This window comes from Podarcis bocagei (assembly GCF_964188305.1).
Source record: "Podarcis bocagei genome assembly, chromosome: 16".
NCBI classification, from domain to species: domain Eukaryota; kingdom Metazoa; phylum Chordata; class Lepidosauria; order Squamata; family Lacertidae; genus Podarcis; species Podarcis bocagei.
Window position 1 is genome coordinate 13,179,837 of NC_138142.1, and position 24,962 is coordinate 13,204,798.

At 46.7% G+C, this 24,962-nt stretch overlaps 1 protein-coding gene across 1 annotated transcript in view; it reads left to right on the forward strand.

Annotated features, from left to right (window-relative positions):
- Nucleotides 1–24,962, forward strand: part of TXNRD2 (thioredoxin reductase 2) — a 69,211-nt gene that overhangs the window by 1,559 nt on the left and 42,690 nt on the right. Inside the window, exons 2-8 of the mRNA XM_081174974.1 lie at nucleotides 5,095–5,160; nucleotides 7,828–7,884; nucleotides 9,293–9,437; nucleotides 14,002–14,076; nucleotides 14,301–14,376; nucleotides 14,548–14,610; nucleotides 16,009–16,079. Coding sequence (XP_081031100.1) covers nucleotides 5,095–5,160; nucleotides 7,828–7,884; nucleotides 9,293–9,437; nucleotides 14,002–14,076; nucleotides 14,301–14,376; nucleotides 14,548–14,610; nucleotides 16,009–16,079 — 553 coding nt within the window. The remainder of the gene's footprint in view (nucleotides 1–5,094; nucleotides 5,161–7,827; nucleotides 7,885–9,292; nucleotides 9,438–14,001; nucleotides 14,077–14,300; nucleotides 14,377–14,547; nucleotides 14,611–16,008; nucleotides 16,080–24,962) is intronic.

A 24,962-nucleotide genomic window follows, 5' to 3' on the forward strand; every position in this document is an offset into this window, starting at 1 on the left:
CTTGCTTCCACAGCACTCCACGCCAAACCATGGTTTAGTGTGAACATGTGGGCTCCCGGTTTGTTCTGGGTTTTACAGGTTGAGATTAGTCTGGAGAAAAGTAAACCGCAAGCCTGGATTTCAGTAACACAAAGGCCAGGTAATCTCTTTCCTGTCTTCACACTAAACCATGGTTTGACTTGCGTGTGCAAAACAGGCCTATGTGCAAGTCTCCACAAGGGCTTTTCTCTTGCTGTAGTAGCTTAAAAAGTGTCAGCTATGAAATAATTGTGTTGCCTGGATGGTACCTTCTTACATTCTTTCTCTGAAAGGTGCTTCTGTGAGGGGCCTTGTCACAAAGTCCACCAGTGTTATCACATCTTCACTCACCTGCCCCTGTACCTTTCTTTGGTTACCTAAAATCTACCAACTGCAATTAGGCTCTTTGCTTGATTCCCTGGCTGTGATTCACACTCGCTCCAGCTGACTAGGCAAAGAGGTTGTTCCAAGCTTACTGTTTACTTTATCCGGGTGGCAAAGCCTAGTTCTTACTTTAGGGATCAACCTGTTTCTGTCTTGTAGCTCTTCAAACTGCAGGTGTTCACTTACATGACTAGATGCACTATTGTAAATACAGTGGTACCTCTAGATACGAACGGGATCCGTTCCGGAGCCCCGTTCGCATCTAGAGGTAAATGTATCTAGTGATGGCACGTCTTGTCACGCGCGTGTCGCTTTTCGCTGCTTCTGCGCTTGTGCGTGACGTCATTTTGAGCATCTGCGCATGCACAAGCGGCGAAACCCGGAAGTAAGTAGCTCCGTTACTTCCGGTTTGCCGCGGAGCGCAACTCGAATGCGCTCAACTTGAAGCAAATTTAACCCGAGGTATGACTGTAAATTTTCCTGTGTAGATGTCAGGGAGAACTATTGTAGACATGCCTTTTACCTGATACAAAATCATAGAATTGTAGAGTCGGAAGCGACCCCAAGGGTCATCTAGTCCAACCCTCTGCAATGAAGGAATCTCAGCTTGTTTAAAACACGACAGATGTCCATCCAACCTCTGCTTAAAAACATCCAAGGAAGGAGAGTCCGCCATTTCTTGTGGGAGTCTGTTCCACTGTCTAATGGCGCTTACTATGCTATGCTTATGGGGAGATTTGTTGTTTTGGTTGGCACATTCATATACAGTCATACCTTACAGACGCTTAAGGTTGCGTTTTTTCGGGTTACGGACCCGCCGAAACCCGGAAGTACCGGAATGGGTTACTTCTGGGTTTCAGCGGTCGCACATGTGCAGAAGCGCTAAACTACACTTTGTGCATGCGCCGACGCGCTGAATCGCAACCCGCACGTGCGCAGACGTGGCGCTGCGGGTTGCGCGCGCTGTGGGTTGCAAACGTGCCTCCCACACGGATCACATTCGCAACCTGAGCGGCCACTGTACAGCCCAATTAACCACTGTCTCTGAGCAATTCAGAACTTTAATCTTTAATCGATCAAGTACAAAAGTAATGAAACTGAACAACAATCTAGTTTAAAAAACCTGTTACATTCAGGAAAGCTTTTTTGGGGGAGGGGGCGTTTCCTTGATGTGAGCACCCATCCAGTCACTGCGGTGGTACAACATTCAAAATACAGTTAGACCCATTTTTAAAAGATCGTAGCAATTTGAATACTGTATTTATCAACATTGCTAATTTGGGGGGGAGGTCCTTCGAACCACAGCAGGATCTGCTTCTGAGCTGACTCACCTGACTCACCCCAAAGGATCTAGTTTGTTAAGGCTGTTGGGAACTATAGCTTTGTGAGGGTGAACTACAGTTCCCAGCATTCTTTGGGGAAGGCCATATGCGTTAAGTGTAATGTGTGTACACAGTTTGAGTCTGTGTTTATAGAGATCAGCCTTGCAAGGGAAGATTCTCTCGCACCCCCTGCAATGCGGTATATTCTTTTGACTGCCAACTGTCTTAACCGATTTTAATCTTGCATTTTTATATTTTTTTAATCTTATATTTTTGCATTGTTTTCACCTCCCCTGGGACCTTGCGGTGAATTTTAGGTAAGAAATCTAATAGACAGTTATTCTGATAATACTAAGTACATAGGAACAGAGTTCAACCATTGGTCTATCCAACTCAGTATTGTCTTATACACTGACCGACTTCAGCTCTCCAGGGTCTCACCCAGCCCTACCTGAAGATGCCGGGGATTTGAACCCAGGACCTTCCGCAATGTGAACCAGGTGCTCCACCACTAAGCCGCAGCCCTCCCCTAAAATAATAATAATACAGTGGTACCTCGGGTTACATACACTTCAGGTTATATGCGCTTCAGGTTACAGACTCCACTAACCCAGAAATAGTACCTCGGGTTAAGAACTTTGCTTCAGGATGAGAACAGAAATCATGCTCCGGCGGTGTGGCAGCAGCAGGAGGCCCCATTAGCTAAAGTGGTGCTTCAGGTGAAGAACAGTTAACCTGAGGTACCACTGTAATAATAATAATAATTAATAATACTACTACTACTACTACTACTACTAATAATAATAATAATAATAATAATAATTTTTATTATTTATACCCTGCCCATCTAGCTGGGTTTCCCCAGCCACTCTGGGCTGCTTCCAACAGAATATTAAAATACAATACAGTGGTACCTCGGGTTAAGTACTTAATTCGTTCCGGAGGTCCGTTCTTAACCTGAAACTGTTCTTAACCTGAAGCACCACTTTAGCTAATGAGGCCTCCCGCTGCCGCTGCACTGCCCGAGCGCAATTTCTGTTCTCATCCTGTAGCAAAGTTCTTAACCCAAGGTATTATTTCTGGGTTAGCAGAGTCTGTAACCTGAAGCGTCTGTAACCCGAGGTACCACTGTGATCTAGTAAACATTAAAAAGCTTCCCTAAACTAAAATAGGAACTGCAAACAGAATCACACCCCAAATAAACACCTTGTTACTGAGCTGCCACACCCATAACCTAGGGAATGTCCAACCTGTTATCAATCCGTCCTACTTACCTTTTTTTCTCTTCCCTCTTTTTGCCTGCCGGGAAGATGCTAAAGGTGTGAGAGACAGGCAGTAGAGAAACTAGTCTGCTTTGGAAGCAGCCGGCTGTCACATCAGCTTGGGTTTGATGGCCTGTAACGTTCCCTCCATCCCTCTGATTCTATGATATTTGCTTTGTTGTTATGCAATCTGGCCAATTTTGGGGGCCGTCTGAGGCGACTCGGGGAGGGCTGGCTTGATTCGGATACTGTCTGTGCTTCTTAGCAAAACTTCAGCAATCTGATGGTTGATAGGGTTTCTTTTCGCTTTGTTATTTTGGCTAAATCTCATTTCCTCCCTTGTGCACCCAGCGATGATAATGTTTCAGGCTTAAAAATAATCACTTCTTTGGTGTTTGTTTGTTTTTTGCACAACGGCCTATCTGGCAACTAAACCTCAAGAAAAAAACAACCTTTTCCCTCTCAAACAATTCCCAAGGCCTTCTTAAAGAGCGCAGACCACAAAGCTGTTTTCCCCCTTCCCTCATAACCACTTGGGTCACTGAGATATGTGACAGGCGGGGTTTGTCTCCCTCTCCCCGGCACAAATAAACAGATGGAAATTTGGGGACACTTTTGACCCAGCTCCTGTCATAAGAGTCTCCTGTGTTTCATGATGACTTATCATCTGAGAATGCAATTAAAACATGTATTTTCTGCATTGTTTTCTTAACTCAGCATGCTCGATTTGGAAATTTCTAGATTCTCAGTGCCGGGTTATGAGATGTCCTTGCTTAGAGCTGTTTTGTACTTTTCCTGCGTGCTCCTGCCTAGAATGGGTGGGGAAAGCTGAGGTAATATTTTCTACTGTTGCAACAGCCTTGCAAGAGCACAAACAGGCTCATCGCAAAGAAATTTCTGTGTGATTCTCTCTGTTTCTGTCTGTCATTCTGAAGCTCAGCAAAAAAAAAAAGAGGGGAGAGAGATTTGTGACACGCTTCACAGCATCTACAATTTTACAGCTGAAAATAGGAGCATTCTTGGGGACGGGGACCCTCCAAATACTGATACCATAGATTACTGCGCTGAACAATCCTTGTAATAGTAAATAAACCATAATTAAGCCAAGGGGGTGGTTCAGACAGTCGACTTTAACTATGGTTAAACTAAACCACGGTTAACTGTTATATGTGAACCAGGGCATTCCTGAAAGTTCTGTTCCAGGTGTGTGAAACATTGGGCCCTCCAGATGTTGCAGAACTACCTCTCCCATCATCCCTGGCCATTGGCCACGCTTGCTATGGATGCTGGGAGTTGTAGTTCGGCAACATCTGAAGAACAAAAGGTTCCCAGCACCTGTTCAACTCCATGTACCACTGGGCAAGCAACCTGTAACCACCCCCTGCCAAGATAATAACAATAATAATATATTTTTTATTTATACCCCGCCCTTCCTGGTTTAGAAAACCGGGCTCAAGGTGGCTAACAACAAACTTAAAACACAATTGTGATACAACAAAAAACAGCATAAAATACAGTATAAAAGCGTGAATAACAATAAATTCAAAGTTCAAAAATCAATTTAGGGAAAAATCCATCCAATAAACATTAGATGATCACCAGAGCTAGCTGGCTAAATTAGTCCTATTTGGGCCAGCGAGGAGACCAGGGGAGAATTAGCTGTGGGATCCCAGAGCGGGTAATCTTCATAAAAAGGGGAGGGGGAGGGAAGGAAGGGGAATAAAAGATCAGGCTAAATTCAAATTGAAAGTCAGGCGGAATAGCTCTGTCTTACAGGCTCTGCAGAAGGAGGTTAAATCCTGCAGGGCCCTGGTCTCATGGGACAGAGCATTCCACCAGGTCAGAGCCATCACTGAAAAGGCCCTGGCCCTGGTGGAGGATATTCTGACTTCCTTAGGGCCCGGGACCTCTAAACTATGGTTATTCATGGACCTTAAAGTCCTCTGCGGGGCATACCAGGAGAGGCGGTCCCGTAAGTATGAGGGCCCTAAACTGGATAACAAAATAGACCAACCAAATATCAGGCTGCCTCTTCAGATACTTAGCATCATCTCTCCTGGATTGTGCTATTAAAATAAATAAAAAAATCTCTCCTTTCTCTCTTTCAGAGAAGCACGAGTATGATCTCCTAGTCGTCGGGGGAGGATCTGGCGGCCTTGCTTGCGCGAAAGAAGGTGATTCATGGCATCATGCACAGTTGTGAGGCAACCTAACTTTGCTCGGGATAATGGCGAAAGGGGTCGAGTATAAAACTGTCAACATCATAGCACCGTTCTATAAATCGATGGAATACAAATACTGTGGGAGAGCAGGGGGTAGAGGAGGAGAATTAAAGGAGGAAGAAGGGGCTTACAATTCACATTAAGCCCAAAGGGCTTGTTCACACTTCCACTTGTGGCCTGAACTGTTTCCCGCTTGAACCACACTTTTCTAGGCATGGGTCAAAGCGGTTCCGCCTTCCCCCTTCCGCCTCCCCCTGGAAAACCTGCTCTTCAGCTCTGAGATCGGAACAAATGACAATCCCCAGAAAACCTGATTGCTGTTTGTTCCGATTGAGCTCTAAAGATCAGGTTTTCCTGAGGGAAGGAGGCAGGGCATACAGAGGTGTGGATAGTCTATCAGTGGCTATTTGCTACAATGGCTATGCTCTGTCTCCACTGTCGGGGGCACTATGCCTCTAAATATCTGTTTTGCTAGGAATTTCAGGTGGGCAGAGCACTGTGGCGCCCAGGTCGTCCTTTTGAGCTTCCCGTGGACATCTGGTTGTCTGTTTTGAGAACAAGGTGCTGGATTTTGGCCCGAATTATTAGCAGGGCTCTCCTTGGGTTGAGTTATCTCAACATTATCTCTGCCTAGCCTTTCGCCCAAAAGGGGTAATGAAATTCACCATGCCGTAGCAAGGTCTGCATCTGTAAATCATTATTGCAATGTGTTAGTTGGCAGCTCATCTGAGGGTGATCCTCCCAGTTGCTTTTGTTGCTCTAAAGGTAAAGGGACCCTTAACCATTAGGTCCAGTTGTGGCCAACTGGGGTTGCAGCACTCATCTCGCTTTATTGGCCGAGGGAGCCGGTGTACAGCTTCCAGGTCATGTGGCCATCTGGCGAACCAGAGCAGAGCACGGAAACACTGTTTACCTTCCCGCCAGAGCGGTACCTATTTATCTACTTGCACTTTGACGTGCTTTGGAACTGCTAGGTTGGCAGGAGCAGGGACTGAGCAACGGGAGCTCACCCCGTCTTGGGGATTCAAACCGCCACCCTTCTGATTGGCAAGTCCTAGGCTCTGTGGTGTAACCAACAGCGACACCCGCATCCTTTTGTTGCTCTAGCTCAGGGTTATTAGCCAGTCTGGTTCTCCCGTATGTTTTTGGACTCCCAACTGCAATCAGCTCTGGCCAGCATGACCAATGGTCAGGAACAATGGGAGTTGTGGTCCAGCAGAACCTAGGTCACCATTCCTTTGTGGGGCTGCAGACGACTGCTTGTCCGGATTGCTTTTAATGGAGGGCTTGTGATTCCCACTACCCTGACTGGCTTGGGGCTGGGGGGGCAGGTGTTGTCAGATGAGGAAGAGGAGCAGGAAGACATGGATGGTGCCATAGGCAAAGAGCAGCTTGAGAGGGAGGCCTTTGCCCCTCTGCTGCATCCCAGAGGTTGCAATTAAGAGTCAAGCAACAATAGTGTTTAATGTAGATCACAGGAGCCAAAGTGTTCCCTCCTGGTTTTGTTGGACCACAACTCCAATCAACCCTAACCATTGGTTGTGCTGGCTGGGACTGATGGAAATTATAGCCCAAAACATCTAGAGAGAGATCACCGTACTTTTCTGTGTATAACACCCCCCCTTGTATAACACCCCCCCCCCTATTTTGGGGACTCCAATTTCAGAAAATGGCCCAAGGTTGTTGCTTTTTGGGGGGAGTATTGAGAAGAGTTGTTGAGTTTTTTGTGGGGGGATGCAGTAAATCACTAGCCCGACGATTGCAATCGCTCGCACCGCTTGCTAACAATCGCTCGCATCTGCTACAAGCGTCTACCTGATCACCGACAGCGGAAGTAAATAGCAGCTCTTGACGCAGCAACCAATCACACACCCATTTCCCACAGCCAATACAAAGCGACCCTTCGCCGCAGCCACCAATCACACTTCAGTTCGCCAGTGACAATATGCAGCTCACAGCTGCAACCCATCGCCCATCACCCCTACCCACTACCCATGTATAAGATGCCCCCAGTTTTTAAACCTTGTTTTTGGGTATAAAAAACAACAACCCTAGTCTTATACACGGAAAAGTATGGTACATTGGTTACCTCTGGCCTGATTTATTGTGGAACATCATAATTTGACAGCAAAGTTACCGTCATTGAAATTTGGGATGAAAATAAGGGAACAGCGTCTTGGCCAGCTCTTGGTTATTTAATTTATTGTGTAATACTGTATTCTAAATTTAAGTTATTGTGTACTCTAATGGGCTATTGGATATTACTTTATTGTTCATTTTATAGCTATGCTTCTATGCTTCTTTGTATTGGGTCAAATTTTTAGGATGTGTGTGACCTTCATTGTATTTTTTGTTTGTTTCTTCTGCTTGTAAACTGCCTTGTACGTAGTAATATAGAAAGGCGGTATACAAATTAAAAGTGAGAATGAAGTGAAATGAAATTGAATGCACTGTGATTACAGTAAGGTGCAGTGGATGTTGGGTACAGGCAGTGGCAAAACATAACTCACCAAAGCAACAAACCTCCCCCCCCCCCAAAAAAAAACACATTGGCACCCTAATGGTGATGCCTTACTCTTTCCTTTAAAATAACTCTATGATTTCTTTTTATTTCTGAAGCTTCCCAATTTGGAAAGAAGGTAGCTGTGTTAGATTATGTGGAACCATCTCCGAAAGGTAAGAAACAATTCGGTCATCATTACCCTCATCATGTAATATATTGTTATGGATCTGTGGTTGCTAAATGCTTGGGTTTAATCATTGTTTAGAATTTAATTCGAACTAGTACGTTATGACTGGCAATAGCCAGACTCCTGCGTATTTAAGAGAGGGGTTAGCCGCGGTCAACCCCCTGGAATTAGCATATGTGAAGAGCTAACCCAGGAACGGCTTCATGAGTTGTGCCTTGGACATTGCAATCCTAGCAAAATCAACAAGTGTTAATGGAGTCGGGCAGACTTCTTTGTGAGGTGAACGGCCAGGGGGAGGATAAACAATTAGGGAGTTCAGAGCATCAAAGGATTAGGCATTAACACAACACAGGATCAAAGGAAATAGGCGTGAGAATGCAGATGTGAGGCCTCTTCCTGAGGTAGAAATGGAAAGCTGGGAAGCTATGGGGTTGGGGTCAGAAGGGATGTAACCAGGAAGCAGAGAAAAGAACAGTAAAGCTGGGTTGCGCCCTGCAGCACAGGATAGGCTGCAGAGAAAAGATGGTGCTGGCTTTTTGTTGCTGCTGCTATGAAATAAGCTGTCACATCTTGGGGTGCTGCTGCTACGAGCCCCTCCATAGACTCAGGTTGGGCGCAAGATTCCAGCATTGCAGGGGGTTGGACTAGATGACCCTTGTGGTCCCTTCCAACTCTACCATTTTATGATTTTATAAATATGTAAATAAGCCTTACATGATCAATACACTATAGCCGTCATCGTGCCTCATTGCCAAAGGTACGCCTACACCAACTGGAATCTCGTGTAGTGGCTCAGCAAAGATTGGAGTGGCACGTAACAATATGAAGCAAAATACAGATTGGTTTTAGGAAGTTTTCCCTGTTTTCGGATGATGTTGTATTTGCTTTAAGTTGTATATCTCTTTGCTGCCCTGGGCTCCTTGGGGAGGAAAGGTAAAGGGACCCCTGACCATTAGGTCCAGTCGTGACCGACTCTGGGGTTGCGGCACTCATCTCGCTTTACTGGCCGAGGGAGCCGGCGTACAGCTTCCGGGTCATGTGGCCAGCATGACTAAGCCACTTCTGGCGAAACAGAGCAGTGCAAGGAAACGCCGTTTACCTTCCCACCGGAGTGGTACCTATTTATCTACTTGCACTTTGACGTGCTTTCTAACTGCTAGGTTGGCAGGAGCAGGGACCGAGCAACAGGAGTTCACCCCGTCGCAGGGATTCAAACTGCCGACCTTCTGATCGGCAAGTCCTAGGCTCTGTGGTTTAACCCACAGCACCACCCGCGTCCCTTGGGGAGGAAAGGTGGGGCCTAAATTCAAATAATAACAATATTTATATATGCTGTTTTAAGGACAGGCTGGGGCACTGAACACATGCGTCCGTTTTTTTCTGTTTTTCTGCAGGAACCAAATGGGGTCTTGGTGGAACCTGTGTGAACGTCGGTTGCATTCCTAAGAAGCTGATGCACCAAGCAGCTCTTCTGGGAAGTTCTCTCAAAGACGCCCAGCGCTATGGCTGGAATGTATCCTATCCCGTGAATCATGACTGGTAAAATGAATCCCATTTATCTGCTTTACTGAAGGGATGGGGGAATTTGTAGTTATTTCTAAACTACGACTCCCATCACCTCTGACCAGTGGCCTTGCCAGCTGGAAGTGGTGGAATTTGGAGTCTTAACAACATCTGGAGGCCCACAGATTCCCCATTCCTACTTCATGGTGTTCCACATATATGCGATGAAGGGAACACCACATTTCTTCTGGAATAACTAAGAACTGTGGTCATTTGTTTTGGGATAACCAACCTGGACGCAATCTGTCCAGTACACATAATACTCTGCCCCGATGCCTCACATCTTGTTCTGGGGAGGCCTGGAGTTCATGAGGATAGGGTGTGGGGAGCAGTCCTAGACTTAACTTAAGCCACATCTGCATTGTACATTTAAAATACAGTGAACGCCCGGGTTGCGAACATGATCCACATGGGAGGCACGTTCGCAACCTGCAGCGCCGCGTCTGGGCACACACGGGTCGCGAATTCAGCGCTTCTGCGCATGTGCAAAGCGTGATTTAGTGCTTCTGTGCGAGCGCCGAAACCCGGAACTAACCCGTTCCGGTACTTCCAGGTTCGGCGCGGTGCACAACCCGAAAACGCACAACCTGAAGCGTCTGTAACCTGAGGTATGACTGTACTACCATATCGTTTTAAACAGGGCTTCCACAAAAGCATCCTACGAATTGTCGTTTCTTAAGGGCACTGAAGGTTGTTAGGAGACCCCTGTTCTCACAGAGTTACAGTGCCTGAATTCCCTGGTTTTTAAACCGCTCTGGGAGTTGTAGCTCTATAGGGGGAAATACAGTTCCTGGGAATCTTTCGGGGGGAGTTGGTGACTGTCCAAGTAGTATAATAGTGCTTTAAATGCATGCTGAAGATGTGGCCTGAATTGAGCGAAAGCTCATCAGGCGCATGGGGCAAATTCACAGCAGGAGGAGTCGAATCAGATCAAGTCAGGTGTATGGAGAGAGAGGCCAGGAAAGTTGGGTTCAGGAAAAAACAGCACAAGTTCAGCACCATGGAAAGCAAGGCAGGGAAACCTCACGACTGGGGCTGAATGTGGCCCTCCGGGAGTTTCTCTCTAGCCCTCAAATAGAGCCACGCCCCTTGCTAGCTGTACTTATCATCCAATAAGAAAGCGCTGCATGAACAGAGGCTTGGTGGCATTCTCCATCCGGGGCCCACACTTGTGCCTTCAGGGCAAACGGACTCAGATATTTGCATGGAAATTCCGGGTTCTTCTCCTGTTCCATTTCCAGCCTCGCGTCCTTGCCCAGAAGGTGCCTTTATTTATGGTCTTGATTTGCAATCATTCCCTAAGTAATAGCTCACAGCGCTCACAGATAAATCAAATTGAAAGCCGGTTACTGTGCAGCGTGGTAAAATAAACAGCAGGATTCTAACGCCGCCTTGTATTATCCAGAGCGCTAAAGAATTCGGCTGGAGCTTCGGAAGGGGAGGAGGGGGGATGGAACCGGGGGAGGCACGGAAATCAGCAGTGGGGTGGTGGGGAAGCTCCGGGTTCAATTTCTGAAAAGACAGTGGAGGCTGGTGCCAACTAGGACCAGTGCAGCAGGAAGGAGAGAAAGTCCAGTACAAGGTGGAGACAGGGACAGGTGGAGACAGCGCTAATGATGGACAGAGCCCACTAATTCTGGTTTTGCTTCCTGCCTGCTCGCTGTTGAGTTCTACAAAGGCAGTACTGAGACTTAGGAGGAGGAAGAGCAGCCAGCGCCTCTCGCTGGACTGCTTATAAATTAGGAGGCCCTACTGCTTCTGACTCCATTCTGAAGGAAATCAGCCCTGAGTGCTCACTGGAAGGACAGATCCTGAAGCTGAGGCTCCAATCCTTTGGGCACCTCATGAGATGAGAAGACTCCCTGGAAAAGACCCTGATGTTGGGAAAGATGGAGGGCACAAGGAGAAGGGGACGACAGAGGAGGAGATGGTTGGATAGTGTTCTCGAAGCTACCAGCATGAGTTTGACCAAACTGCGGGAGGCAGTGGAAGACAGGAGTGCCTGGCGTGCTCTGGTCCAGGGGGTCACGAAGAGTCGGACACGACTGAACGACTAAACAACAACAACTGCTTCTGACATTGTTGGGGAGAGGACAGGCTTTTGGATGGAGAAGGTCTCGTGTCTATTATCTAGCATCTGCAGTTGAGATGGATCAGGTGGCAAAGGATGGAAAAGACCCTTCTGGCTAAGGCCCTGGTGAACTGCAAATAAGATGCAAGCCAAGAGGGACAAAAAGTATTATGCAACCTCATATGGAAACACGTGGCACTTGAACAAGGGCCAGTTTCCACGTTTCCATATGAGGTTGCATAATACTTTTTGTCCCTCTTGGCTACACTTGCAAGCACCCGCTCTCTGAAACTCCCTGCCCATTGATATTAAGGAAAGCGTATTGGTTGAATGATTTTTTGGCACTGGCTGGAAAGCTTTTTTGTTTAGGCAAGGCTACCCAGCCGTGCAATTACGACATGCAATTTGAACAAGTACAGTGGTACCTCAGGTTACAGACGCTTCAGGTTACAGACTCCGCTAACCCAGAAATAGTACCTTAGGTTAAGAACTTTACCTCAGGATAAGATCAGAAATCGTGTGGTGGTGGCGCGGTGGCAGCGGGAGGCCCCATTAGCTAAAGTGGTACCTCAGGTTAAGAACAGTTTCAGGTTAAGACCTCCAGAACGAATTCAGTTCTTAATTCGAGGTACCACTGTAGGTTTATTATGTGTATTTGTTTTTAGAACTGTTGGTTTTATTTGTACTTTGATAAATTTGTATGCCAATTTGTTTTTAATGTATTAATTTTATGAGAGTTCTTAAATGAATATTTTATATGGTTTTATGTAAAGTGCATGGTGGTTGTTGTTGGTTTTTTTAAAAAACCAATTAAGCGATAGATGAATCTATTCAAATAAAAACTAAATAAGCAGAATATATTCCTGGGCCAGCTCAACACTCTGCTGGGCAGTCCATGAGGTGACTATGCTCTGGTTCTTGCACGTGCGGTGTCATGTAACTTGACCATGACTTCAGGTGACGCTTTTGCACATATTGTGGCCTCCGCACTGCCTTTTCCACATGCGGTTATGGGAAACTGCAGCCTCATACCTGGTGTTGCTTGGAAACCAAACAAAAGTCAGGGCCATTTTGAAACCGGTTATCAAAAGCAGTGCAAAAGCTTTGAAAGCCTTTGCCTGCCATCTTCATTCAAAATGGCATCAAAACATAGGCAAAAACCATCATGCCAAATTTGCTGATGATTTGCTTAAGAGATGTCTGGATACATAGAGAACAGACAGGTGAACGTCTTCTACAAAATATCTAGCAGATGTGCCTCTTTCTCTCATTATTCTCTTAAAACAAGGGATAGTTCAGTGGGCAGAGCCCAAGATGATGATGATAATAATAATAATAATAATAATAATAATAATAATAATAATAATAATAATAATAATAATAATAATTTATTATTTATACCCCGCCCATCTGGCTGGGCCTCCCCAGCCACTCTGGGCGGCTTCCATAGAAACCAAAAATACAGTAAAATATCACACGTTAAAAACTTCCCTGAACAGGGCTGCCTTAAGATGTCTTCTGAATGTCAGGTAGTTGTTTATCGCTTTGACATCTGCTGGAAGGGCGTTCCACAGGGCGGGCGCCACTACCGAGAAGGCCCTCTGCCTGGTTCCCTGTAGCTTTGCTTCTCGCAATGAGGGAACCGCCAGAAGGCCCTCAGCGCTGGACCTCAGTGTCCGGGCAGAATGATGGGGGTGGAGACGCTCCTTCAGGTATACTGGACCGAGGCCGTTTAGGGCTTTAAAGGTCAGCACCAACACTTTGAATTGTGCTCGGAAACGTACTGGGAGCCAATGTAGGTCTTTCAAGACCGGTGTTATATGGTCTCGGCGGCCGCCCCCAGTCACCAGTCTAGCTGCCGCATTCTGGATTAGTTGTAGTTTCCGAGTCACCTTCAAAGGTAGCCCCACGTAGAGCACATTGCAGTAATCCAAGCGGGAGATAACCAGAGCATGCACCACTCTGGCGAGACAGTCCGCAGGCAGATAGGGTCTCAGATTACGTACCAGATGGAGCTGGTAAACAGCTGCCCTGGACACAGAATTGACCTGCGCCTCCATGGACAGCTGTGAGTCCAAAATGACTCCCAGGCTGCGCACCTGGTCCTTCAGGGGCACAGTTACCCCATTCAGGACCAGGGAATCCTCCACACCTGCCCGCCTCCTGTCCCCCCCAAAACAGTACTTCTGTCTTGTCAGGATTCAACCTCAATCTGTTAGCCGCCATCCATCCTCCAACCGTCTCCAGACACTCACGCAGGACCTTCACCGCTTTCACTGGTTCTGATTTAAAAGAGAGGTAGAGCTGGGTATGAGACTCTTAATCTCGTGGGTTCGAGCCCCTCGTTGGGTGAAAGATTCCTACATTCCTGATCTAGATGATCCTCGTGTTCCAGCTCTAGTATTCTGTGATTCTTCATGGCCTGTTTTGTTTTAAAGCAAATATAACATTCCTCTTCTTTCTTCCCAGGTCTGCAATGTCAAAAGCTGTTCAAAACCACGTCAAATCCTTGAACTGGGGCCACAGGGTACAGCTGCAGGATAAGTAAATGCAATTCTTCTTTCTCACGCAGTCAAACTGTTTTTACTTAAGAAGTATCAACCATTGTGTTACCAATAGACGTAATTAGGTCAGGACGTGCACCAGATCCAGCTGAATCCCAGATCAAGGCGATTCGGATCTACCCAAGAATCAGCAGGATCAGGTTGAGGATCGTGCTGCAAATAGAGTAGCGTTGAAGCTACTGTTTTCTTTTTCCATTATAATAGGAAAGTGAAATACTTAAACCTGAAAGGGAGTTTTGTGGATCCACACACAATTCGTGGGCTGATGAAAGGCAAAGAGGTAAGTTGCTTGGCTATATTTCCTTTGTTTTTAAATAAAATAAAATGTAGTTTTAATAGTTTTGCAAATACCGTAAAGGATCCTTTTGAATAGTGTACACGTGCTTGGGCTTGATGGCAGCTCTTTCCTTTAAACTCTCCTTCTTGATTTATTTTCATTTTTTATCCCCAGGCATTGCTCACAGCAGAAAACATAGTCCTTGCCACGGGCGGAAGGCCTAAATATCCCACAAACGTAAGTTTTTTGCGTTAATCCTGTGGGATGTAAACACAGGAGCAGTCAATGACAACATTCCTAGAGTGTACATGTTAGAACATGGGGAGGGATGTCTGTCCAGCAAGCAGGTAAACTTCCTGGGGACGGACTTCCTCCGCATGTGACCAGAGGTGGGTGTGGCCTCACCTGTGCAGGTAATGAGAAAAGCACAGGGCAGGCAGCCATCTCTCTCTCTCTGCCATTTTCCTTCGATGAGGAAGCATGTAAAGATGCCCTCTTGGCTCCCAGCCAAGAGAGGAGATAAGGTCTATCTTGCAACAAGATAGATTCTAAGTATATGTAACCTTTTTAAGCCTGTCTGCCGTCTGGGATCATATTGTGTAAACTCTCTTATACTTTTATAAAGACTGTGTTGTGTCTTGTATTTTAAGAGGGAACAAAGGGGAAATTACCAGAGTAATTATTATAGAGGTTCTAGCGAACCTGTGCACACGTTACCGTTGCGAACTTTAAGGGGAATGTCTATAAACTCTGCTGATATTTTGGGAACTTGTTAGCACAAGTTGGATAAGGATATAATTAGTCAATATATCCTCTCCTGCACCCCAGAACATTCCCACAAATCCAACCCTGGCTGGTGTCAGCCATGGTTAGCGGCAGTACAGCTGTCAAACCACGGTGAAGGGAGCGGGAGATTTGCAACAAGGAGGGGAGAAAAAGCCATCACACCTATACCCAGGCATGGATCCTGATTTGCAAGCTACGGCAAGTGGTAAACACTCTCAGCCCAAGGGCCACGTGGTCCTCTGGGCAACCTTGGGAGGGCCACATTCCGGTGGTGGTCAGGGACTCCTGACCATTAGGTCCAGTCGTGGCCGACTCTGGGGTTGCGGCGCTCATCTCGCTTTATTGGCCGAGGGAGCCAGCATACAGCATCCAGGTCAAGTGGCCAGCGCGACTAAGCCGCTTCTGGCAAACCAGAGCAGCGCATGGAAACGCCGTTTGCCTTCCCGCCGGAGCGGTACCTATTTATCTACTTGCACTTTTGACGTGCTTTCGAACTGCTAGGTTGGCAGGAGCAGGGACTGAACAACAGGAGCTCAGCCCGTTGCGGGGATTCGAGCCGCCGACCTTCTGATCAGCAAGCCCTAGGCTCTGTGGTTTAACCCACAGCGCCACTCATGTCCCTACATTCTGGTGATAGGCAGGGGGAAATTATGGCAGTGTGCCTCTCGGCACCAGTTTCCAGGAATCTGGGGTGGAAAACACCCAGGAGCTGCTGGAGAGCTTCCTTTAGGCATTTGTTTGGCCACTGTAAGAGCAGGACATTGGGCTAGATGGGCCTTTGGCCGGACCCAGCAGGCCTGCTCTTGTCTGCTTATGATGGTTGCACCTTTCTTTTGTTCTTTCTCTTAGATCGCAGGAGCACGGGAGTATGGGATTACGAGTGACGATCTCTTCTGGCTGAAAAGGTCTCCTGGGAAAACGTAAGTGTCGCACATCGAGGTCTCCCACGTGAGCGATAACATTTATTCCCCAGAGCATGGGATGTTTGCGGTGGTTCCTTGCCTTGAATATCCCAGGGGCAAGAAGGAACGTACAGTGGTACCTTGCTTCTCAAACTTAATCTCTTCCGGGAGTCCGGTAGACTTCCGAAACTGTTCGAAAACCAAGGCGCGGCTTCTGATTGGCTGCAGGAGCTTCCTGGACTCAAGCAGAAGTTGCTCGGCTTCCGAAAAACGTCTGCAAACCGGAACACTTACTTCCGGGTTTGTGGCATTTGTTCGTCAACTAAGCCATTCGAGAACCAAGGTACCACTGTACAGTGGACCCTCTAGTTACGTACCACTCTGGATATGTAACTTTCGGGTTACAAACATGGCAAACCTGGAAGTGTGTACTTCTGGGTTTCGTTGCATGCGCAGATGCGCTCTGTGTGCCGTGCGCATGCGCAGAAGCGGCGCCTCTGCCTATGGATTTTTCGGGTTGTGTACACCTCCGGAATCAATTTAATTTGTATCCGGAGGGTCCACTGTATAACGTTTTGCTGGCTCAGTCTGCTGGGATACTTGCTTGTCTATGTCAGGATATTAGTAAGGGGATAGATTCAGAAAAAGTGTGCGAGACAACTCCATTTCCTTCCTCATCAGCAAGGCTTAAAGAGAAATCTTTTAGATTGGTTCATGGGTGATCTCTGGCTCTGAGATGGATATTTCAGTGCCACCCCAAATTTTGGGAGGGTGGGAGGCTAGGTAGTCCATGTTGCCATATGCAGTGGACATATGTGGTAGACAGTGATTGAAGAGTTTTAGAAGAAGCGCCGATAAAGATGCTTTATCAGAGTTTATCAGTTTCCTTTTCTGTTAGGGCGGAAGCCCAAAATTGGAAACCGGTAACAGCTAATTTGACGGAGGAGCGGTATTTTCAGGGTGGTAGCTGTAGCTATTAATGGGAAAACCTGTTAGTTGAGAGAACGTCAACATCCAAGGAGAATATATATATAGAGAGAGAGAAAAAGAGAGAGAGAGAGAGAGAGAGAGAATGGTTCTGTTTTATTAAATACGTTTTGGTCAAATGGCATGATTGAGTGAACCAGTGTGGTACAACAGTTAAGGGTGTCAGGCTAGGATTTGGGAGAGCAGAGTTCAAATCCTCCCACTCTGACATGAAGCTCATTGGGTGACCTTGAGCTAGTCACAGCCTCTCAGGCTAACTTACCTCACAGAGCTGTTACGAGGATAAATGGGCAGGGGAGAACCATAGATCTTACCTTGAGCTCCTGGGAGAGAAAAGCGGTGGGATATCGATGCAGTAGTTAAACTCAGAACGTGAGTTAACAGAGGCCATATAAGAACGGTGACTTCTAGACTGTAAAGCCCCACTGTAGATTTCAATCAGTGTTGATGGTGCGCGATAAGCAGAAGGGACGACGATAAATATCTTAAGCGAGTCATACATTCCCCTTTTTCTTGATTTCTCTTTTGCTGGTCGCTTGCCACAAGAGGGCAGCAAGTGCTTTAAGATGCAGACTCGATCACCTATTTTGGTTCATGTAATTCTAGAGTCTCTTCTCCCTACATCTGTTGTGTCTTCCATTGGAATTGATGTCAGAGGAGGAGGGGAAGAATACAATTTGCTTGGTTGCTAACATTGATAACCTGGCAGAGTTCAAAGGATTTGAAAACCGCTGAAGTTCGAAGCGCAGGGTGGTGGTGGTGGAAGGAATTATCGTTATCAGTGCTTTTTTCCTGGTGGGACGCCCTAAACATTTTGTGAATCTTTGTACAGTCGTACCTTGGTTTTCGAACAGCCTAGTTATCGAAGGTTTTGGTTCCCGAACAATCAAAACCCTGAAGTGAGTGTTCTGGTTTTCAAACGTTCTTTCGGAAGCCGAACGTCTGACGTGGCTTCCGATTGGCTCAGGAGCTTCCTGCAGCCAATCGGAAGGCGCGCTTTGGTTTTTGAACATTTTGGAAGTTGAACGGACTTCTGGAACAGATTCCGTTCGACTTCCGAGGTACGACTGCACTTTTATCCATTTGCTGTATTTATTTTTCCCGATTTGAACTATTTTGTTGTTGTTTAGTCATTTAGTCGTGTCCGACTCTTCGTGACCAGAGCATGCCAGGCACTCCTGTCTTCCACTGCCTCCCGCAGTTTGGTCAGACTCATGTTGGTAGCTTCGAGAACACTATCCAATCATCTTGTCCTCTGTCGTTCCCTTCTCCTTGTGCCCTCCATCTTTCCCAACATCAGGGTCTTTTCCAGGGAGTCTTCTCTTCTCATAAGGTGGCCAAAGTCTTGGAGCCTCAGCTTCAGGATCTGTCCTTCCAGTGAGCACTCTTCGGCGATCAGCCTTCTTTATGGTCTTTATGATTTGAACTATAAAATTGTGATTTTCTTGAGTCAAAATGAGAGTACAGTGGTGCCTCGCAAGACGAAATTAATTTGTTCCGCGAGTTTTGTCGTCTTGCGATTTTTTTCGTCTTGCGAAGCACAGTGTCGGGAAAGTTTTGGAAAAGCTTCAAAAATCACCAAAGTCTTTAAAAACCTCAAAAAAGGCTACCACACCGCGTTCTATGTGTTGCTCCTCGAAGTCAAGTCGCAACTGTATTAACGGTGTTAAGAAAAAGGAAACAAACTTGCAAGACGTTTCCGTCTTGCGAAGCAAGCCCATAGGGAAAATTGTCTTGTGAAGCAGCTCAAAAAACAAAAAACCCTTTCGTCTTGCGAGTTTTTTGTCTTGCGAGGCATTCGTCTTGCGAGGTACCACTGTACCCCTAAACATTTTTTTGGGGGGGGAGAAGCACTGATTGTTATCCTAGAATTATAGAGTTGGAAGGGACCCTAAAGACCATGTAGTTCAGCGTCGTGCAATGCAGGAACCGGCAGCTGTCCCATATGGGGATCAAACTTGCAACCTTGGCATGATCAATACCATGCTCTAACCAACTGAGCTATCCAGTTGGTTGTATTCAGTTGATTTCACCAGCAGCTGATCAGACCTTATTCTTTATCTATTCCATTTTTATCCTTCCTTTTCCGTCCATGAGCTCAAGGTGTTAAACATGGTTCTCTTTCTCCTTACTCAATTCCCACAACAGCCCTGCTGTGCTCAGTCACCTTTACTGGTTTCCAGTTGCTATTAGTATACAGTGGTACCTCGGGTTACAGACGCTTCAGGTTACAGAAGCTTCAGGTTACAGACTCCACTAACCCAGAAATATTACCTGGGGTTAAGAACTTTGCTTCAGGATGAGAACAGAAATCATGCTCCAGCGGCGGCGTGGCAGCAGGAGGCCCCATTAGCTAAAGTGGTGCTTCAGGTTAAGAACAGTTTCAGGTTAAGAACAGACCTCCAGAACGAATTAAGTACTTAACCCGAGGTACCACCGTACGAAGCCCTCAATAAGTTGAGACTCATTCGCTCATGATATTGTCTTCCTCCATATATCCCAATTTGACCACTTCGATCTGTGGAATTGGCACTGTTACAAGTGCCACACCAATATCTGTTCCATATTTGTAAGAAAACTTACCTTTCAGGGTGGCAGCACCTTGACTTTGGAACTCCCTGAATCTTGGCATCAGGCAGGTGCCTTCGCTGTACTCTTTTTGGTGTCTGCAAAAAACATTTCGGAGAAGCCTCCCCAAATATGCAGAATGCTGGTTGTAATAGGTATGAGTTACTCATGCGTAAACTGGTGCCTTTCTCGGTTAATTTGCCTTGTTAAACCTTTCTGACTGCACAGCCCCTTCTCATCGTGGCTGCCTCAGTCACTGGCAGAATCCGTCAGTGGGTGTTTCTTGAACCTCTTCCAACATAAAAGTTGTTTGACACCCAGCCTCCTCCTCCTCTCACTGCGCGGGAGTCTTCTGCGCAGGGAAGGCGTGGGTAGCGGAGGACCTGGGCTCTCCTCACTGATGTCCGGTGAAGAGTCCTGGAGCCCTCTCTCCAATTCCCCCGTCTGCCCCCCTTTATACCCGGTGTTGCGCTGATTGGCTTCCCCCTCTACTGAGCTGTTTCTCCCCCTGCTGCTGGGTCCTTCGCCAGCATCATCTGGGAGCCTCCCCTTCGCCTCTCCCTCCGATGTCAGTTCCCTGACACTGGTGTATGTTTTAATCTTCTTGTTGTTGTTGTTTATCACTGGTTTTGTTTTTTAATTAAATAGTTGTTTTTAACTGTTTTTACTGATAATTTAATTCTTCTTTTGTACAGTCAGACCTCATGTTAAATACACTTCGAGTTGAGCGCGTTCGAGTTGCACTCCACGGCAACCCGGAAGTAATGGAGCAGGTTACTTCCGGGTTTCGCCGTTTGCACATGCGCAGACGCTCAAAATGACGTCATGTGCAGAAGCGCCGAAAAGTGACGCGTGCGCGCGCAGACGTGCCATCGCTAGATATGTTTACCTCTAGATGCGAACGGGGCTCCGGAACGATCCCGTTCGTATCTAGAGGTACCACTGTAAACCCCTTTTAGGTTTTTGGGGTTGTCGTTTTTACAATCAGTGAGCATGTAAATTTCTCCAAAAAAAAAAAATGAAAAGAAGGGACATGGGCTAGCAGAGATCCATTGATTTCGATGGGTCTACTCAAAGTTGAACGTAATTGGATGCCACCTTTTTGCATTGGTTCTGTTCATCCTCGCCCAGGTAAACAGGGTGGTGGCCTTTTGATAGTGCTGAAAGCGAGATAAACTGAACCTGCAGTTGCTTGCAGTATATCAGTCACCTCTTGGATTTTGGGAGCGTGATTTATGTGAGGAAATTGTGTGTGTGTGTTTTAAAAAAAGAAGAAGCCAAAAAAAGCTAAACACGAGATTTATCCCTGTGAGATATTTCTCTGTAAATGTGGCTTTTGTCCAGTGCAAGTTGTAACAGTGTAATGCGGGAGTCCTGTGTTTATACGTTGCATTCCTAAGCTTTAGTCAAAATAAGCCTTGAGGCCTACAGTAGCACTTCTGTACTTTATCAGACCGTGTTACGGCAGACGGAGAGCGAGAGCCGGTGTATTCAGCAACAATTTGTTTCTGTCAAACGAATTTCCCGTAGAAATGTTCCCATGATTCAGTTTAATGCCTTGACATTTGAAAACAATAATAATCTCCCAACTATGCCTTGCATCTATGTGCTCTGCCTCTGTTTTACCTCTGTATATATATATAAAAACTATATATGAGCTACACAGTCAGCAGCACAGGGGAGCCTTTGCCAAGCTGCCGTCTTCCATGTTGTTTTTGTTATTATTTAATATATTTATATACTCCCTTTTCTCCCAAGTGGTGGTTCAAGGCAGTTTACAGCATGTAAACAACATTGTAAAATACAGAGTAATAAAAACAAACAAGTTAGTTTAGAGCAGCCTTTCTCAACCTGTGGGCCCCCAGATGTTGTTGGACTACAACTCCCATCACCCCTAGCTAGCAAGGCCAGAGCTCAGGGATGATGGGAGTTGTAGTCCGACATCTGGGGACCCTCAGGTTGAGAACTGCTGGTTTAGAGCATGAGACTCTTAATCCCGAAGTTGTGGATTCAAGCCCCATGTTGGGCAAAAGGTTTCCTGCATTTAATAATAATAATAATAATTAATAGTTTATTATTTATACCCCACCCATCTGGCTGGATTGCCCCAGCCACTCTGGGCGGCTTCCAACATACCCCAAAATAATAAAACATCAAACATTAATACTAACAATCAGATCCTATGTTTAAAAAGTCACAAGATCTTTAAAATAAAAAACTTCTATCAAATAAAGCAATATTCAATAATCCATTAGAATCCCATAGTAAACAATAAAATTAAACGCCAGCAAATAATAATTTAAACAGTTTACACTCATCAGTTACAACAAAAGATTACTAATCTATAATCAATAAAATGGCAGCAAATCACAGTGCATAAAATACCACAAAACGTACGAAACCATGTAAAAGGATCAAACTGAGAAACAAGGACACACAGCTTATTTTTAAAAACTATCACTGACATCCTCTCTTCCTTTCTGCTTCTGCTATTCTCAAAGTCTGGACTGGGAAAGACTCCTGGGGCTGGATGGTGGGGCAAGGCAGGTGGGAAAGGCATTGCCTGCAAAAAGTCTCCCTCCTAGATGGCTCTTGTGGTCCCTTCTAACTATGATTCCAAAAAAGGCGCTGAAAATACAACTACCGGCATCACAAGGCCGTGATTCAGATCTGTAGGGCAACTGGATTTGGAGTCCAGCATATAGTTCTGGCCCCTTCACCTCAAAAGGGATATTGCAGAGTTGGAAGCGGGTGGCGCTGTGGGTTAAACCACAGAGCCTAGGACTTGCCAATCAGAAGGTCGGCGGTTCAAATCCCTATGACTGGGTGAGCTCCCGTTGCTGGGTCCCTGCTCCTGCCAACCTAGCAGTTCGAAAGCACGTCCAAGTGCAAGTAGATAAATAGGTACCACTCCAGCAGGAAGGTAAACGGCGTTTCCGTGCACTGCTCTGGTTCGCCAGAAGCGGCTTAGTCATGCTGGCCACATGACCCGGAAGCTGTATGCCGGCTCCCTCGGACAATAAAGCGAGATGAGTGCTGCAACCCCAGAGTCGGCCACGACTGGACCTAATGGTCAGGAGCCCCTTTGCGCCTTTACCTTTTAGAGTTGGAAGAGGTTCAGAAAATGGCAGCCAAAATGACCTGTGAGGAAAGGTTGCAGCATTTGGGACTTTTTAGTTTAGAGAAAAAGTGAGTACTGTTCTTTCCATGAAAAGACTTGGGTTTTTTCTTTAAAAATTATGCTAAAAAGTGGCGATCGTCTTATATATGGATAGTGCATAGGGTGGAAGTTTGATAGGTTGCCGCCACGACTGTCAGCAGCTATTGGGCGTGTTATTGGTTGTTGCGACAAGGGCTGGTGTTGATTGGCTGACGCTGCAGCAATTGGGCGGGCAATTGGCAGCTTCTGCCGGCGAGGGGACAGACGAGAGGCAGATTTTTTGCCGCGTGTGGAAAAATTTCAGCAACCCCCCCCCCAAAAAAAAGCTCAACAACCCTGTCCCCCACCCATTTTCTTAATTTTGAGTCCCCAAAATAGGGGGGTGTCTTATACATGGGGGCGTCTTATACACAGAAAGTACGGTAACAGGCGGCAAGATAGAATTTTGTAAAATTACGCATGGTGCTCAGAAAGTGAACATGTTCATCTAACACTAGAACTCGTGGAAACGCTGGAGGATTCAGGGAAGGGAAAAGGAACGATTTCTTCACAAAGCGCATTGTTAAACTGTGGGACTCACTCCCACAGGAGGCAGTCCCAACTGGGACGGCTTTAAAAAGAGGATTAGACAAATTCATGAGGGAAAAGGCTACCAGTGATGACTACTGCTGCTATTTCTATTATTTATTAAAGTTCTATACCACCCTTTATCCCAAGATCACAGGGCAGTTTGCAATACGAAAACATAAAAATGCATATCATAATAATAAACGAAAACAGCAGCAACACCCCCAACGCAGTTTAAAAGGCTATTGATGGTTTAATGAGCCAAAGGCCTGGGAGAAGAGGAAAGTTTCTGCCTTGCGCCTAAAGATTATGTGACAAAGGCTATGTCCTGCATCTATGCCCAGCAGTGCGCCTGAATACTGCAGGGGGCCAAATCCTGCTTACATTTGGTTGGCTGCTGTGAGAACAGGATGCTGGACTAGGCGAGCCATGGGCCTGATCCAGCAGGCTTTCTTTACATGGATAAAAATCTACCCCGTTTCCCACGTGAAAACGGGCACACCCTTAATGTCAGGGGTACAGGGACAGAGGCACAGGGAAGGCAGGAAATGGAGAGCGATGGAGAGGAATCCCAGGACAGCGAGGAAGAAGATAGCAATGACGCAGGGGATTCCATGAGTCTCTCCAGCGAATCAGAGGATTCCCAGAAGGGGGCGCCCGTGGTCAGGGCAAGGGGAGCCCCAGGGGGAAAGTGTCAGGAGCGGGGGGCCAGCAGGGGACCCCAAAGCGGCAGCTGGGAATCAGGGCCAGCCTCCCCACCAGAGTGCAGCGAGGGGGGGGAGGTTCCAGTGTGTCAGGGGAAACAGCTCCGGCAGCAGAGAAGGAGGAGGGGTCAGAGCAAGCCATCATCCCGGAAGGGGAGGAGGGCAGTGAGGGGAGTAGCATAACTGTCAAAAGGAAGGTTAGAGGTTGGGCGCGCGCGCCAAGTTCAAATGAGGAGGCGCGCGGAAGAACAGGGAGCCCGGAGGAGGAGGGGCCAGGTCCCAAAGCCCGCAGGAGGGGGCAGGAGCAGTCTGGAGACTCCGCTTCAGGAGAAAGCAGGAGGGGAGGAACCCCGGCGGGCAGAAAGACCCTGCGGAAAAGGAAAGAGAGAAAAAGGTGGAGCAGCGTTAGCTTATTAAACTGGTGTAGGGGAGGGACCGATTCAGAGGGGACTTCTAACGTCTAAGGCTAAGAGACGCGGGGCTGCACGCCTCGGTTGTGGAACCAATAATGAACTGCAATAAACATCCTTGTATATAAGAAGAACTTGGCGTTGGTCTTTTGTGAGCTGGGACCTGAGGCAGCCCTGACACTTAACATTAAGTAACGTTTGACGTTCGTGACTTGCGAGAGAGCAGAAAAAGCATCACGCTTCTTCACTTTGATTCGTTGACTGCCGCCCCTGCTTGCTCCACTCGCCAGCCCCACCTGTCCCTTTGCCAACCGCCCTTCCTGCACAGTTGACCAAACCCCTTCCTTTTACACCTCACAGACCCGCCCCTCGCATGCCTGTTGGCAGTCAGGCAAACTGAAGCGTGACAACAGCCTTACGTTTTTATGTATATAGGAAGATATGCTCTTATAACAGGGGGGAAGAAACATCAGCAGCAGATGCTAACAGTAAAAGCATTCTGTAG